The sequence below is a fragment of the Dipodomys ordii genome, unplaced genomic scaffold (assembly GCF_000151885.1).
Source record: "Dipodomys ordii isolate 6190 unplaced genomic scaffold, Dord_2.0 Scaffold105, whole genome shotgun sequence".
NCBI lineage: Eukaryota > Metazoa > Chordata > Mammalia > Rodentia > Heteromyidae > Dipodomys > Dipodomys ordii.
Genome location: NW_012267321.1, coordinates 1,606,940 through 1,624,173, shown reverse-complemented (window position 1 = coordinate 1,624,173; position 17,234 = coordinate 1,606,940). Strand labels below are relative to the sequence as shown.

Below are 17,234 nucleotides of genomic sequence, written 5' to 3'. Positions count from 1 at the left end.
TGCCTCCTGCAGTTGGTCCAGAAGCCCAGGTAGCCAGTGTAGGGGCCCTGCAGGTAGGCCATCCGCCCATCCCCCACACTGAACATCAACAGGGTGGCCAGGATGATGAAGATGAAGCACCAGCCTCGAAGGATGAACTTCCGGTCCTCCTCCCAGGAAATCAGGTACTCCACTTGTTCCGCTGGGAAATTGCAGAGTTTTGTTGTTGTTGGAGGGAAGACTGGATCATTCTTCCTTTTCTTCATGCTTTATTCCATCTCCATCATCTTCTACACCCTCACTCCCATCACCTCCTCCCCACCCCCAACTGTTCCTACCGCATTCCCTGCCTCCTTCCAAACCAAGCCCCACACGAAGCTCAAAGGGACTCGTTTTGTGCCTCTACCCCTCTTCTCCCATCCATGTTCCCCATCTCTGCAGCCATGACACCATGAGATCCAGAGTGCCACACACTTGTGACCCTATCCACCTTGCCACTGCTGCTTCCTATTCGCTCTCTCTCACCTCCAAACCCACCAACTTCCCAGGGGTTCCCTCACTCCCAGGGCCTCACCCCCTCAGTGGCTGCTCCCTGCCTCCAACACTCATCTCCTGCTTTGGCCCAGCTTCTCTCTACCCATCCAGGAGGTTTCCAGGCCAATATCATTGTTTCTCCACCTTCTCCAGAAGCCTCAGCCTTCCTCCCAGACCCCCACCCAGCTCCCAGGCAGGCAGCCTGGAGCAAACGCCAGCTGCACCTCTCACACACACACCAGCCCAGTACAGACAACTGATTAACGCCTCTGCCAGTCTTCTGCCACACCAAACTGAGGGCCATGTCTTCTCTGAGACCCCAAAAGAAGTGAAAGAAGATAAAACAGAGGAAGGAAAACAGGGGAGCAGGAGAGACAATGAACTGAAGGACTAAAAGGAGTAAATGGATCCGGAAGAGGCAGGAGGAGGTGAAGGGAGATGCCAGGGGGAAGAACAAGGTCTAGTTTCAGATCTCGGGCTCTCTAGAAACAGGTAGAATTCATTTCAGATGTGCTGCCCAGGCCTGGCTCCTCGCTCATCCAACACAACCCCTCCCCCATGGCCCAGACCTTACACTGAGTCCCCTCTCCTCCCCCCCACAACACCACCAGCCCAGCCCCAGACCTCAGGTCACTCACAAAAGGCCAGCGTGGAGCGTGAGGCCATGACCAACGTCCCACCACCCTGGAACCCCTATAACTGTCATAGAACCTACCCTGCCCCCAGCTGCAGGCCGGATTGAATCCCTGAGCCCTGCCTGTGGACAGCAGGAGAAACTTGGAAACATATACCAAGGCAGAGAAAGGGAATGCTAACAGATGGAGCCTGAACCCTGGAGAGACACCCACAGGCTTCTGGGTAGCCGTGGCAGTGCCCAGGAAGAGAAATTGAGGCCGTTGGCTAGCTGAATCCACCAGAGCCCTGCCCCTGCCCTGACCTTCCCCATGTCCCAGGAAGCCCCATCTGACCCCCAGAGACCTCAGACAGCCCCTCCCAGCACCACCCAAGCTGAGACCCCAGGCTTTCCGCCAAGTACTTATAACCCCCAGGTTAGTACCTGTTAGGATCCATCGCGACCATCCCAGGGGACCACGTGGAGGCAGGCAGGCACAGGAGGAAGATTATTATAAGGTTTATGAGAGGGGCCATGTCTCCCCCAGGAGAGGGAGCAAATATGGCATCTGCCCTTATCCAGGTAGGTAGCTCTGAGGTCGGTGCGCAGGTAGGTCTGGGCCGAGAATGGGAGCTCTAGAGCAGGGAGGAGCTCAGGTCTGGTTGGAGCTGAGGACTGGTGATGGGGGACAGTGCTAACAGCACCCAAGACTCTTCACCCTCTGTCCAGAGTCAGCAGGTGAGCACCCAGGAGCCCCTGCAAAGTATCCTCAGCCGGCGAGTGAGCAGCCAAGAGCATTCATCAGCCCACAGCCACCGCCGGGTGAGCATCCAGGAGCCCCTGCCCAGCATTCTCAGCCGGCCAGTGAGTCTCCAGGATTCCCCACCGGCCCTGGGCCGTCGCCGGGTGAGCATCCAGGAGCCCTCGCCAGCCTCCAGCTACTACAAATTCAGTTTCCAGGATTCCCCACAAGCCCCCAGCCGCCGCCGGGTGAGCATCCAGGAGCCCTCGCCAGCCTCCAGCTACTACAAATTCAGTTTCCAGGATTCCCCACAAGCCCCCAGCCGCCGCCGGGTCAGCATCCAGGAGCCACCAGTAAGCTTCCTCCCATCCCGGCCCAATATCCAAGACACCTCACCCATTTTCCACAGTCACCAAGCCAGCATCCAAGACACACCACCTGTCACCTACAACCGCTGGGTCAGTGCCCGAGACCCACCTTCGGTGTTACAGGATCATCAAAGCACTTACACCCTGAACAATGTCCAATTCAAGTCCTCCTCCAGGCCAGCAAGTACCCAAGCACCACCCAGCCAAGTGCCACCAAAAACCAAAAAGGTCAGCCTCGCCGGCAAACAGACCTGGCCCCAGGACAACATCCCCTCAACAATCAGCCAGAGCTCTCGTGCGACTATCCAAAGCATGGAGTCACTTGCCTGGGACTCTGATGCGACCTCAAGAGAAGATCACAGCTACCAACGTGACACAGTCGCCCCGAACAGCACCACACAGTACTTGGCAAGGCGTTCCACAGGAATCGCGTATAGTGGGTAAGAGGGCATGCCCAGCCGAGCTGCCAAGATCTGGGCTCCAGTACTACGGGAGGAACAGCAGTCAAAGGTTGGGGACTTGCTGGGTACCTATGGCTCACACCTGTCATCTTAGCTACTCAGGAAACTGAGGTTCTCAGTTCAAAGCCAGCCCCAGGTGGGGAAGTCTCTGAGACTCTTTTGTTGGTCATGGGGCTTGAACTCTGGACCTGGGCACTGTCCCTCTTCAGCTCAAGGCAAGTGCTCTACCCATTGAGCCACAGCACCACTTCTGGTTTGTTGAGTGGTTTATTGGAGATAAGAGTCTCATGGCTTTTCCTGCTAGGCTGGCTTTGAACCATGGTCCTCGGTCCTCGGATCTCAGCTTCCTGAGTAGCTAGGATTACAGGTGTGAGCTACCGGCACCTGGCTATGTGAGACTCTTCTCTCTAATGAAACACCAAAAAAAGCCAGAAGTGAGCTGTGGCTCAAGTGGTAGAATACTAGCCTTGAGCAAAAAGTAAAGCCCCAGGAGACACACACACACACACACACACACACACACACACACACACACACAGAGTTAAGGACTAGAAGGACATAATCTGCTGGATTAGAAACCAGACATCATGGCTGGCTGTTGCAGGTGTAAGGTAACTCTGAGAGAGGGTGGACCGGACAGACAGGGCAGGTGGGTCAATGCTGATGGTCTGGTGGCTGGGCAGGGCAGGTGGGCCAGCACTGATGCTGGTGGCTGGCATGTGATCTGTGCAGGTATCGGGGAATGTACAGTCGCCAGTCACTGCTGCCCATAGGCTGGAGGCTGCTTCATGAGGCCAGGAAGATCAGCCGCCAGCTGAGCCTGGTGCTGACTCTGGCTGGCATGCTGATCCTCGGAATCATCTCACTGGGCCAGCCCTGGGTCCACTTCCAGGTGCCACTGATGCCCCCTGGGGGTCCCTCGAGACCCCCAACCATTGCCATCGACACCATCCTCTTTGTGCGATGTCCAGACATCTCCTGCATGCACGAATATGACCAGAATGCATGTAAGGCCTGCTCTGGCATGGACTGGTGTCTCCCTCCTTCCCTGGGGTGGCCAACCCAGCTCTAGGGTGACCCTCACCTGGCAGGTTGCATATGTCAATTTCCATTTTCTTAAAGGAGAATCCTTTTCATGGGATAGGGGGAAGGAGGGGTGACACCCCCACCCCCCCATGCCCAAAGCCTTAAAGACAGCCTTGGTGTTCTTGATATCTTCCCTTCCTCAGACCTGCTGGACCTTGCCTGGGCCTTCCTAGTTATATCCAGCATCACCTGCTTCTGTCTGTTTGTGGGCCTCATCAGCACCATCTTCTTCACCAGCTCCAACCTGCCCATGCTGGATTTTTTCCTCTTCATCTGCAGCATCATGTCAGGTGCAGTGCCAAGATCCTGCCTGGGAATCCAACTTGTTCTTCTTTACTTGTTTCCAACCCGGCCATCTGAGAATGTCAACCCCAGTCCAGCTCCAGCTCCATCACCCTGTAGACCTCACTCTCCAATTCCTCCCCATCTATTCCCAACTCTGAGCTCTTTCCCAGCCATAAAACATCTACGTGCTCCCCCAGGCCATCCCCAGCACAGCTTCAGCTCCCAACCTCTGCCCCGCCACCAACCTCATCCCCAATCCCATCCACCCACAGCAATCACCATCTCTCTGAGCCAGTTTTCTGTTCAGTAGGATGAGGGGTAAAGCTTCCTACCATGTGGAGATGTACCTTAAGAAAAAAAGGGGGGCCGGGCGCTGGTGGCTCACGCCTGTAATCCTAGCTACTCAGGAGGCTGAGATCTGAGGATCTCAGTTCAAAGCCAGCCCGGGCAGGAAAGACCGTGAGACTCCTATCTCCAATAAACCACCAGAAAACCGGAAGTGGTGCTGTAGCTCAAGTGGTAGAGCACTCGCCTTGAGCTGAAGAGCTGAGGGACAGCGCCCAGGCCCAGAGTTCAAGCCCCACGAATGACAAAAAAAAGAAAATAAGAAAAAAAAAGGGGTCCGGAAGTTAGACAACTAGAAAGCAATGAGCAAGAGCCGGGGGGCATACTACTCTGAGCAAGGGTTCTCACACATCCCATCCCTGGCCTCCCACCCTCTGTACTCTCACCTCTGTGCTCACACAGGGACCAGCATCGTACTGGCTGTCCTGTTCTACCTACTACAGGCCAACAAGTATATGCAGGAAGGCATGACCTACACTCTGGGGATCAGCTTCTACTTGGCTTGGACAGGCGTCTTCCTCTTCCTCATCACCGGTCTGTGCTGGGTTGGGGGCAGGCTGAGTTATGGTTCAGGAATAGAGATAGGTGTTGTGTGGGGAAGAAGAGAAATCCAGGGCCGGGTAGAATGAGACTGACATGGGAGACAGGGTTGGGAACACACGTGAGGCTGGATGTAAGGATGGGCCAGGGTTTGACACCAGAAGTGAGTTAGGAAGAGGGCAGGGGGTGGAGTCAGGTTGGGGTTTAAGGGCATGATCGGGGACAGGTTAGGGGATAAGTCATGGGGTTAAGACACAGCGTAGGGCCCTTGGGATTGGGCTAGTGAACCGTCTGTCCTCTGTCTGTCTGTCTCTCTTCCCTTTTGCTCTCCCAGGTTTCTTCTCCTATCTGAATTACATCAATTTCTGGTCCATCCTGGCAATTCAGGCAGTCTGGACTTAGGCCATGGGATGATCCCACTGCTGGACGGCTCTCGTGGCTCCTCGTTGAACACCTGACAGGCCTGCTCCATATCCCCCACCCTTGACAAGTCTCCTATTTTTTTTTCAGGAGCCCCTACCATCCCTTAACCAACGTACATTAATAACTTGTATTTTTAAATAACCAGTATTTTCTGCTCAGAATGTATTTAGTTTAGCTCTGCGCCTTGAAGCCTTCTGTGGAACTGCCCTTCCTCTTGTGGCCATCCTTGGGTAGAGATAGGGAAGGGACTCAGACATGAAGGACCAAGATACACAGCAGCCAAGAGAAAGGGGCCTTGGTGCCTGGCACACAAAGGGTACAGTGTCTGATGAATCACGCATTCTCTCCCATGCCTGGTCTTCAACCTCTTAGCTTTGTGAGTCCGCAATAACTCACCACTTCTGGGAAGATTCTCCCCACGCCTCCCGCTACCTTCACCCTCACCAGCACCCAATCCTCACCTCATCTTTCTTCTCCCAGGTCTGTGAAAAACAGCTTTTTCCTTACATTACAGGTATTGAACTCAGAGCTCTGAGCTTGCTAGGCAAGGACTCTACCACATGAGCCACACTCTAGCCTTTTTTCATTTTCAGCGTCAAAGCTATTTTTTTTTTTTTTTGTCAAATGGTCCCATCTTTAGATTAAGGCCCAGCCACCCAAGTAACTAGAATTACAGGGATAAAACACCATACACACCACTTCCAGTTTTTTGTTTTACAAAATAATATTCTTGCCCAGGCTGGCCTCAAACCAAGATCCTCACATCTCTACCTCCCAAGTAGCTGAGATTGTAGGCATGAGCCACCACTCCCAACATGTGCAGCAGCTTTTTGAATACGGTTTGAAGCTAACAGCCCCTTGTTAACAGGGTTGTGTTAAAACTCAGTTACAAAATTCTATCATTGCCCAGGTCCCCCCAAAGGGCCTTGGCTGAGGGCACCTCTCCGTCTCCTTCTCACTGTGGTTAAAGCTGCCACGCTTGGAGTCTCAGCTCTGCCACTTCCTGGCTTGTGACCCATAGCGTCCCAGTTCTCTCATCTGTGAAGTGAGTGATGGTGGTGTTTTAATCTACACTGAGTTTAACCCAAATGCCTGTCCTACAGTATGGAAGTTAGCAGTGTTGCTCATACTAATCCTTGCTCTTCTCTCCAGCAAAAGGCTGTTCTTTTTTTTTTTTTTTTGCCAGTTCTGGGACTTGAACTCAGGGCCTGAGCACTGTCCCTAAGCTTCTTTTGCTAGAGCTAGCACTCTACCGCTGGAGCCACTGAGCCACTTCTGACGTCTATTTATGTGGTACTGAGGAATCGAACCCAGAATTTCATGCATGCTAGGCAAGCACTCTACCACTAAGCCACTTTCCCAGCCCCTTGTGTTCATTTTTAAATATAAGTGGAGCCACAACTATGTGCCAGATGCTGGAGCAATTGTTTCAGCAGAGGCAGAAAATGCTGTCCATAAACAATGAAATAAAAATAAGAGGGCTGGGTGGGGTAACTCTATTATAGTCAGATGATCTGATGGACAGAATAGAGCCACATGGATTGGGAGAAGAGTTCTGAGGAGAACACAGGACGTGCAAAGGTGCTGAAGCACACAGACACTAGCGGGTTCCAGAAACAAAGAAAGCCAAGGCAGAGAAAAACAGACATCAGTAGAGGCGTGGTGGGCCTTGGTCAGACCATGCATTGCCTTTCCTTGGAAGTACAATAGGAGCCAGTGATGGAATGTCTGTTGTCCTTATGAGAAAAAAAAATCTAGGCCTTTTTTTCCTTTCCCCTCAGACTACTGGGTTCATGCAAGGAATATCCCCACTAACAGGAAGAAAAGAACCCAAATGACCCAGGCATGAGCTAAACAAAGTAGGCACTCTTTGATTAATGAATAAATGGATTGCCTATACACTGACACAGAGTGAGACAAACAAAAAAATTGTATTTCCCCTAATGTGTCCTTAGCAATCAGAAGTGTGACACAGCTTGGTGACCGCAGGTGAATTACAGTAGAAAAGTTTCTGTTTAATTTGGAAATCCTAACCGTTGAAAGAAAGTTCTCAGATCTCCAACAGTACCAAAAAGCCAGAAGCCCTGACTTTTAAGTCATCAAAACCCAGGGTGGACACAAAGCCCTAAGACCCAGTCTCCCCACTCAGGCCCCAGTTTCCTCCCTCAGACCCAGGAATCCAGACCCAAGCCTTCTTCCTCAGACCCGAGGGGATCCAGGCTCCAGCCTCCTCCCAGACCCAGGGTTCTGAGACCAGGCAGCTCTCCCTGCACAGCCCCACAGACGCAAAGGCGAGCGGCATCTCACAGCGCATGCTCAGTCTGTAACTCCGCCACGCGGTGCCTACCCGGGACAGTCTCTGTCAATCTCTCATGGCCCCGCCCCCTCACTGCGGCTGGATCTCTGTTTGGGTCTTTCTATTTTGGCCTCGCCTCCGGCGCGGAAGCTCTCACTCTGGTCCCGCCCTCACTCACTCTCCGCGGTCCTCATTAAGCGCGGCCTGGAAATTGCCTGATACACCTGATAGACAAGCGTTCCAGATATGTTATGACTCACTTGTAGCCTCATTTAGAAACAAGTTTTGTCTATCCTTCTCAAGAATATCCCAGAGAAACGCGAATTCTTTCTTTTGCCAACGTCAAAGCGCGGTTCTGATGCAGGCGAATACGTCGGACAGCTAGGGGCGGAGCCTGATGGTTGGCGGGTACTATATAAAGAGGTCTGGGGGCCTTCTCTGCGCCTTTTCGAAGAGGAAAGCTTGGTGAGTGTCTCCCTTTTAGGATTTCTTAGGGCCTTCGTATTTTGAGGGGCAACTTGGGGATAGACTCACTTGGCAAGAGGTTCCCGCGTCCGTGGCTGCACAGAAAAGCCCTATGCAGGACGGACGGTGTCGGGGTCCTTCAGGGCCTCAGCGAGCGGCCCTCAGGGTGGAGCCTGGGGGTACTCCACGCAGAAGCAGGATTGGCGACTCCTGCCTTGTGGTGCGGGGGTGGGGGGGGCGCTTCTCGGCCAGCCAGGCTTCCCTGCGGGCTGTGCGTGTCGCCCCCAAGTCTCCCGGCTCCTCCATCTTGGCCTGTGCAGGGAGGTGGTGACTGCCAGCTCGGGAGAACCCTGCGCCTTGTGTGCACGCCGCCCGCCTCCCTAGACGATCGAACCTTTTCGCTCTTTCGGTCCTAGAAGCAGGTATTTCTGTGCGACCTAGACCCAGGACTGAAACGGATGGAAGAAGAAAAGGTTCTGAGGTTCCCGCCCTGGCGGAGTCAGAAGACCAAGCGCCTAAGGAGACATGAGTCTCGTGAGTCAGGTAGGAAAAGACCTGGGAAAAGGAGTAGGAGAATGATTTCCACCTATAGAATAGGCCTGGGTTTACACCCTTCTGGGATATCTGATTTTGAGGGACAAAAATCCTCTGGCCGGTAGAGAGCTAACTGACTTTACTTCAAGAAGCACCCAAAAAGAAAACGATAGGTTTCTATCACGCCGGTTTCCTTTTTTATTTGTCAGCGATGAGGCTTGAACTAGGAGGCCTGGGCACTCGCTGAGCTATTTTGCTCAAGGCTAGCGTTCTACCACAGCATCACTTCCGGCTTTGTGGTGGATAATTGGCGAGAAGAGGCTCAAGGACTTTCCTGCCTCCGCTGGCTTTCAACCCTGATCCCGAGATCTAGCCAGGATTGCTGGCATGGGCTACCATACCATCGCCCTCCTGAGGTCCTAACAGTTGTAGCATTTTACGGTAGTTGTGCTTGGAATTTCTATCCCTGACAGGGCCCTTGTAGCCTTTGATAGGACTGATTTCCATATCCTTTTTTCCCAGAAGCTTCTGTTGACCCATTCTCATGAGTTTCATTGGAAGGAACTTAATCATGAAAGCTTCAACTGTTGACGGTTACTAGCAGGTACTGTGGGGTGCACCAGGGTTTTGTTTATGTGGTGGGTTTGGCTGTCCAAACCTGGAGAACTCCCAGTGGACCCATGACACTGGGAAAGCTGGGGCAGCTGAGGATTTTGCATTTATCCATTCCTACATTCTATTAGTTTGGCTCCCCCTTCCTGAAGGCAGCTGGCCTTCACCTGGCTGCAAAGAGAGGGACTAGGGCTCCCATGATGTCCAGCACTGGGCTCTGAGCATCCCTGAGGACATAGTGCCCCCCCAGGACCTTTGACACCTGGGGGTCTGAGGGGCCCCAGTCATGTTCTCTTGGACCAATGGGTTGTGGTGTAGTACCCTCACTGAGTCTTTCCTGTGTTACAGGTATGGCATTAGCTGCTTAAAGAGATCATCCGCATATTCAAGGTGAGAATCCTTGCCCTAGTCCCTCATCCATCAGGTCAAACTTGGGTGACTGCACAGCAGGTGTTTCTGAGACATAATCAGTTGGGCCTGGGTCCAGATCTTAAGCTCTGCTGTGCATAGGTTTGGAGATGCTCATTGAACAATATACAGAACAGCACTGCCTCCTGTCACGCTGCACCTTTGTGCAAGGCCAAAGTGGCAGGATTTCCCTGGAGATTGTTAAGTAAATGGTTGAAAAGAGCTAAATGATACTGTGGGCGTGTGCCTGTTAGAGCATGTCTTCAAGCTCTGGGAAACTTTCCACTTGGGCAGAGAAAGTAAGAGAAGAAGAGGAAAGCAGGACAGGGAAACCTCAAACAGGTGTCCCTCCCACCCAAGTCCATCCTAACAGAAATGCCCTGCTCCTCATCGCCTGCCAGGTGCTCTTGAGCACCTCAGCTGGCTAGTATGACATAGCACACAATGGCACTTTTCTGCACAAGATCTTAACTGTTCCTAGTTGCTAAACGGTAGTGACTGAAAATGAACTCCCAGATCTACCCAGCAGGGTCCTGGCAGAAGGCAGGCATCCCATCCTCAGAAGGCCTTGCACTTGGGAGAGTTAGCTGCTTGACCAAGTTAGAGGAGTGGCTGGCAATGCCAGCCTTGCACCCAGGGAAGGTTGGAAGCATTGGGTGTGGGGAGACCAGGCCTGGGGTGTGGGCAAAAGCCATCAAGGATATTTTCATTAGCCTTTAAAAGACAGGGACAGAGTTGGGGCTGAGTGCTACAGAGGCTAGACCTTGCTTCATGGCTCTCCCTCTCCTAAAGTTCACTGCTACCTTCCAGAAAAGCAACCTTGGAGGGCTGGTCCCTTGCTAACCCCAAGGAGTCAAGAAAATGGCTGCCATTTACTTCCCAGATCTCTTGAGTGCCTGTCTGCCCTGTGTCCTTCAAGACTACAAGTGGCTCAGATTTGTGGAGAGCACTGGGGCCCCTATGATGTCCAGCACTGGGCTCCGATGGAAGGCTGAGGACATACTTCCTGGGACCTTTGACACCCAGGCTCTGAGGCAGGGAAAAGTCAGGATGCTGAGCTTTCCTGCCTCCCACCAACCTCTTAACTCCCCTTCTTCCTGCCTACAGGTGTGCTCCAGAGGGCCAGGCCCCACAACCTGCCAGGTAAGAGCTGCTGGGGCTCTTAAAAGATGAGAGTCACATTGGCTTTAGTAACACTTATTCTGCTTCAAGTTTACCTGGTAGTAAAGACCTTACATCTATTTACAGAAACTTACATATTGGAATGTTTTTACAGTTCCTTTGAATGTATTGCATCCAGAAAAGCATTGTTTCCTGTATTACCTCAAACATATATAAACTAGCATCACACAGTTTCTCTGAGATGTTTCTGTATTCTGGAAGCTGAATATTAAATATTTTTCCATTCAAACAGAGGTGATGATAGAAATAATGGGACTGTTTCAGTGTTTAGACAGGAAAATCCACTTCCTTGTTTCACGACGACCTAGATAGAAGAAAATTTAAAAGGACGGGAGTCAGTAATGATGCTTGTATAAACCCCAGTGTGGTGACACCTACCTGCAGTAACATCCCTGAAGCTGGGCTGGAGGGGGTGGGGTGGGTTCAAGGCTGGTCTTGTGAGACCTTGTCTCTTAAAGCCAACCAAAAAGAGTGAAAATGCTGTGGGCTCAGTGTGCCATGGGCTGTGGGGCGGGTAGGGGTTTCAGGGCTACACTTAGGGACCCCCATGATGTCCAGCACTGGGCTCTGACCACCCTGAGGACATGGTGCCCCCTGGGAACTTTGACACCCAGAGGTCTGAGGGGTCCCACTTAGGAGAGGCGAGGAGTGGGGTAGGTCTCTTCCTGCTTTCCCACTACCTCCCTTCACACAGCCCTTCCTGGACCTCTTGATCCTGCCCTAAAGCAACTGGGGCCATGGGTGTCCATCCACAGGGGCACCAAACTGCTGGCCATCGTGCAGCCCTTCCAGCAGAGCCCCAGTGACCTTGGAGCTGGCCAACCCCCCCAGAGCCTGCCCATGCCAAGGCACCGTCTTCATTTACCACCAAGACACTGCACTTGGGTGTCAGCAAGGAATCGTTCCTGTGTGCCGTGCTGCCCACAGCAGTGCCCACTCAGAACAGCACCCTCAGGAGTCAGCCTGCTGGTCTGCCATGATGCTGCTGTTAAGCCCGTGTGACTTTGGATCAGGAGAGGCCCCATCCCAGTCCTCCCTTGTCCTCAGCCCACTGTCCCTCTGCTTTGCTTTGTACCTTCCCTTTGGAAGCTTGCTTGGCTGGGGTGCCTGAGGAGCCCCAGCATGAGTTGGGTGTGGGTTTAGGGGTTCTGGGAAAACAATACTGCACAGGTGTCCATTAAATAGCAGGTGCATCACCCTTTGAGCTGTGGGTCTTGACTTTGTCCTGCTGTGGTCTTGGGGTATTGAGCGGGGCCTGGCAGACAGGGTGTGCCTGGGCTTGCCCACCAAAGGATTTGTGGGAGCCAGAATAAATCCCAGCCTCCTAGAGCCAGAAAACACCAACAGTGGTCCACATTGGAGGCACTGGTGTCTGGCCCTTTGGAAGTGACTAATAACAAGACAGCAGGGTGGGGCTCCCCAAGTGGCCAGCAGTGGTGGATGGATTCCCCCCCTTGGTTTTGGGTCTGCTAGTGTTAACATGCAGGCCAGAGTTGTCCCCCCCATGAGGAATGGTGCTCCTGCCAGGATGGGACATGGCCCCCATAGTCAGTGACACTAAATACTATCCACGCTGGAGGCATGTGTGCATGTCCCAACCCATAAACAAGTATGGCCTCATCCGCAGGGACCCCACCCTATCCTCCCTCCCCACGCGCAGTAAGTGACAAGCCAGAGCAGCAGATGAGCACACTTGTTGGGGTCCAGGGGCAGCTGGGGAGGAGGGACTGCCCCACTCACACTGCTCCCCCCAAAGCCCGCAGACAGCTAGGCCTCCAAGCAAGGAGGCCAAGGCCCAGGCTGAGCACTGCCAGCACGGCCACAGCTCCAGCCAGCAGGGGTACCGCCGCGGCTGCTGCCGGAAGAACATGGGGGTTGGTGTCAAGGCTTGGGGGTTCCCCACTCCCACCCAAGCGCAAGGGGCTGTCACCTGGGGGGGTGGCAGGGTCAGAGGAGCCTTGGCAGCGGGCCCCCTGCACTGGAGGCCGCGCAGGCGCAGTCAGCCGATGGAAACGCCCCAGGGGGCAGGGCGCTGGGCACCCAGGGAGGCTGAGGGGCAGCGGTGGGCGGGTGGTGTCATTGCGGTAGAAGAGGGACACCGTGATGTTCCTGCCAGGGGAGAGGAGATGGTGGCATTTGCCCCTGCCATGGATTGCCATCAGGAGGTAAGCTGTGACACCCGCCCACCCGCGTCTCACCCTCCATCATCTTCTGGGTCCCTGAGGCACCTCCGGAACTCAAAGGCCAAGCAGGCGGCATAGGGCGGTGGCGGGGTCTTCCCATCATAAAGTCCCAGGGCCCCCAGGAGTGCCAGGATAGTGCTGTCATGCTGCAGGCATGCGGAGGGCTGAACTCAGCTCTTCCAGGGGCTCCCAACTTCCTTAGGCCCTCTGTGAGGGGCTGTCCTGTCCCTCCAAACTGCTGCAGTGCTGTGGCCCTGAGCTTCCTCCAGGGCCACCACCCTCGGCTTAGCTTCCCCTCCCTCTGCCCTGCACACTCACAGCTGAATACATCACCATCTTGAGGGGCAGGCCCAGGCGCTGGGCCCGCGAGAAGTTGCTGAGGATGGCATCGAGCAGGATCCCTGGGGGCAGAGCAGAGGGCTCAGACCATGCCCCTGTGCCCAGGAGGGTGTGGCAGCCTCCCAGTCCACACCTCACCCCCTGTCAGCTGGGCCTTCTCTGCTGCCCGGGGTGGGCCCACATGGGCCCCGATATCCAGAGCTGAGATCTGTGTCAGTGTCCGCAGGACATCTGGGGAGGCCCATGCCGGAAGGGTGAGTCCGTGTGCCCGCTGCAGGAAGAGGGGCGCAGGCTTTTAGGCAGGTCTGCAGCACCCAGATGAGCTGAGCAGCTGTGCAATTTAAGAACAGGGCAGGGAGGCTGGGCACTGCTGTTGTCCTGCTTGCTCAGTAGGCTGAGACCTGAGGGTCCCCATTCAAAACAAGCCTGGGTAGGGAAATCCATGGGACATATCTCTAGTGAACTACCAAAAAAGCATGCGCCAGCCTTGATTGGAAAGGCTAAGGGATAGCACCCAGGCTCCCAAATTCAATGCCAGTATCCGTACCCCAAAAAAAAAAAAAAAGATAAGCAAACTGAAAGCATCCTCTTTAGGTTTTTTGTTTTTGCCAGTCCTGGGCCTTGAACTTGGGGCCTGGGCACTGCCTCTGGGTTCCCTGAGCTGCTTTTGCTCAAGGCTAGCACTCTATCACTTAAGCCACAGCACCGCTTCCAGCCTTTTCCGTGTATGTGGTACTGAAAAATGGAACCCAGGGTTTCATGCATGCTAGCAAACTCTCTACCACTGAACCACATTCCCAGCCCCTCTTTAGGTTTTGAGGTCAGCTGCTGCTCAGCCTTTCTGAGCTTTTCTTGCAGGAAGAACTGCATGGCCTGACCTCAAACCCAGAGGTGTGGCCAGCATACGGGGTGGCAAACACCCACATGTGGGGGGCTTGTGGCCTTCCCTGCCGGGAAACTGAGTCCCAGCAGGCTAAATCACTTTGCCTGAGGAGACCTAAGTGACCCTTGGCAGGGGAGAAGCAGGGGCTCACCTGGCAGATGAGTGTATCCAGAATTTTCCACGCCTTGCGGAGGGGCTCTCCGACCAGTGTCAGCCCCGTGAAGTTGCTCAGGCGAGTCAGGAAGTCCTGGGGGCACAGAGCTGGGTGAGCCCCAACAGATAGTCCATCCCAACACCCCTCTCCAGTAGGCCCCCACTCACCGTCCAGCCCTCCAGAGCCTCCTGGTACTCTGCAGCCTCCGTGGACTCCCGCAGCAGTTCATGGTATCGGGGACAGCTACGCATGGGAAACCTCAGCAGCTGGGGGAAAGTGAGGCTCAGAGAGGCCAGCAGCATGGGGCGGGGAGGGGGAGAGATCATCCAGCCATGGTTCTCCCTTAAGTCTCTGAGCAGTGATATTGACTGCCAGAGGCTCCCAGGTGACCTGCCCTGTCCCTCCCATCTCATCCCTGTCCTTTTCTCTGGCCCTTTTGCCCAGTCCGGCTGCTGACCTTGTCCTCACTGACGGGCACCGTGTGCACCGGGATGGGCTTCCAGTCGGCCTCGGGGTTCCCCGGGGCAGCCTCGGGGAACAACCCCGCCAGGTTGGCCTGCGCGCTCTCCAACGTGCGGTCAAAGTCGGTGCTGCGGATGTACACCTGGGACGGGCAGAGCAGAGGTCAGAGGTCAGCGGAGGCAGCCAATCAGAAGCCTCAGTTTCACCTTGCCATAGGCTGAAGGGCATGAAGGCGTCATTGGAAGTCAAAATTCAAGGTGGCTTTAATGTCGGAAGTTGGGATCAAGGGTCAGATGTCAATGTTAGCAGTGTTGGGTGAGACAAGACCAGGGGTCAGGTGGACAGGAGTTGGGGACTGGAGGTCAGAGGTTGGGTAGACTGTCCTCAGGAATCAGCACCTGAGGTCAGGAGAAAGAATTGATCCCAAAGTGAATTAGAGGATGCCAGAAGAGGGAGGGTAGCTTCCATGAAGAACAGATGTTAGCAGTCAGTACCCCACCCCCCCACCCCCCGACCACGAGAAGAGGAGGTAAGGGAAGAAGTCTGGCACTGAGGAGAGTGAACGCATCAGCAGAGAAAAATTCGGGGAATGTGGCTCAGGTTAAGATGAGGTCAGAGGTCAGTTTCAACAGAGGTCAGTTGGGTTGACAGAGGTCAAAGGCCAGAGCTGCAAATGCTCATCAGGCACAGGGGTCAAAGGTGAGGCATGGTAGTACCTCCTCCCGCCGGTACTCCGGACTCAGAAAGGCCTTGTAGCGCCGCCTCAGGAACCGGCCCAGCTCCAGCTGCTGGCGGATCCCCTCCTGGGGACACAGCAGGCCTCAGTGGACCCTCCTCCCCTCCCCTGCCCCTGCCCCACCCCTGCTCCTTGGCTGGCTCCTCACCCGGGTCAGCTGGCCCAGGCCTCGGGGCCACAGGCTGGAGACGGCTTCCTTGTGCGGGTCTGTAGGGTAGGAAGCCAGCGGGGCGCGGTCGCCATGGCGGAACACCTGGAGACAGACAGAGTCAGGGCTGGCTGGGGGGAGGCAGGGGCCAGGCAGGGCAGGGGCAGCTCACCAGAGCCACGAACACCAGGGGTCCCTCGGGCAGGGCCTGGGATGGGAGCAGGAGCAGCAGAACCAGGAGCGGTCCACCGGTGTGGCCCCGAAACCCTGGCCCAGCCATGTCCGCACAGCTCAGACGCTGAGCTCAGCCGCAGTCTGCCACCACCTCACCTGCTCATTAGCCTCTGCCTGGGCCCCCCTCGAGCCAGCGCAGGCCCCAGCATGCCCCCCGCACCGCCCGGGGCCTCCCCGCAGACCGAGCTTAACCCATTTCATCTCCACCAAGCCCGAGCAGCTGTTGACACCTGCCACCATCGCCGGCGTCTGCCTTGTTCTCCTTTTATTTGATTTTCTATTTTTTAGGGCTTTGGGGTTTGAATTCAGGACTTTGCACTTGCTTGCCAGGTGCTTTACCACTTGAGCCTTGCCTCTGTCCCTTCTCAGTTTGGTTATTTTTTGAGATGGGAGCTCACTCGGGGCCTGTCAAACACCCAGACTGCGATCTGTCGGTTCTAGGCTTCCTGTCGTAGAGGTATAGCTGGAATGATGTAAATATGCCACTTGGCCCAGCTATAGGTAGAAAGGCGAGTCTTACATCTGCCAAGGCTGGCCTCAAACCACAATTCTCCCATTCCCAGCCTCCCAATCACAAGTCACTGGCAGTATCCTCTGATCATATCCTCCCTCTCCTAGATCCCTTTCAGCTGTCACTTGAGCCACACCTCCAGCTCAGCGTTTTACTGTTTGTGTGTGTGAGCATGTGCGTGCGTGCACAATTACCAACATTTTTTGTTTGTTTGTTTTTGGGTCCGGTCATGGGGCCTAAACTCTGGGCCTGGGCACTGTCCCTCAGCTCTTCAGCTCAAGGCTAGCGCTCTACCACTTGAGCCACAGCGCCACTTCTGATTTTTTTCTTTTTTGCTTATGTGGTACTGAGGAATCGAACGCAGGACCTCATGCATGCAAGGCAAGCACTATACCACTGAGCCACCTTCCCAGCCCCAATTACCAAAATTTGAACTCAAGTTCTCTCCCTCTTTTTGTGGGGGCTTGAATTTGGGGGGGGACTGGGTGCTGTCCCTGAGTTTTCTTGCTCAAGGCTGGTGCAGTACAGCTGGTGTTGTACCACTTAAGCCAAAGCTCCATTTGTGACTTTTTGGCTATTAATTAGAAATGAGTCTCATGGACTTTCCTGCCCAATCTGACTTCAAACCATGATCCTCAGCTCTCAGCCTCCTGAGTAGCTGGAATTACAGGTGTGAGCTACGGGCACCCTGAGGGTCTCTTGTTCAACTTT

General features: G+C 54.5%; 2 protein-coding genes and 1 long non-coding RNA gene across 4 annotated transcripts; 2 read left to right on the top strand and 1 right to left on the bottom strand.

The window, feature by feature from the left end:
- Nucleotides 1–3,674: 3,674 nt before the first annotated feature.
- LOC105994301 (transmembrane protein 202-like) lies at nucleotides 3,675–5,424 on the top strand. The gene is made up of 4 exons (XM_013027749.1): nucleotides 3,675–3,704; nucleotides 3,927–4,073; nucleotides 4,816–4,947; nucleotides 5,288–5,424. Exons 1-4 carry the CDS (start codon nucleotides 3,680–3,682, stop codon nucleotides 5,353–5,355), a joined length of 372 nt encoding a protein of 123 aa, XP_012883203.1. The 5' UTR covers nucleotides 3,675–3,679; the 3' UTR covers nucleotides 5,356–5,424.
- A 3,065-nt stretch (nucleotides 5,425–8,489) lies between these two features.
- Nucleotides 8,490–11,790, top strand: LOC105994304. 2 transcript variants are annotated; one of them, XR_001175494.1, is made up of 5 exons: nucleotides 8,490–8,680; nucleotides 9,194–9,275; nucleotides 9,632–9,673; nucleotides 10,502–10,834; nucleotides 11,568–11,790. It is a non-coding gene; the product is annotated as an uncharacterized LOC105994304 (long non-coding RNA). The 2 variants fall into 2 exon arrangements; XR_001175493.1 differs by having other exon boundaries at nucleotides 8,496–8,680; nucleotides 10,799–10,834.
- Nucleotides 11,791–12,609: 819 nt separating this feature from the next.
- Nucleotides 12,610–16,058, bottom strand: Acpt (acid phosphatase, testicular). Its single transcript, XM_013027596.1, has 11 exons — nucleotides 15,951–16,058; nucleotides 15,779–15,883; nucleotides 15,611–15,697; nucleotides 14,890–15,036; nucleotides 14,600–14,698; nucleotides 14,430–14,525; nucleotides 13,534–13,666; nucleotides 13,375–13,457; nucleotides 13,072–13,202; nucleotides 12,804–12,982; nucleotides 12,610–12,725 (listed from the first exon to the last, which is right to left on the bottom strand). The coding sequence occupies exons 1-11, from the start codon at nucleotides 16,056–16,058 to the stop codon at nucleotides 12,610–12,612; spliced, it is 1,284 nt and encodes a 427-aa protein (XP_012883050.1).
- Between the last annotated feature and the right edge of the window lie 1,176 nt (nucleotides 16,059–17,234).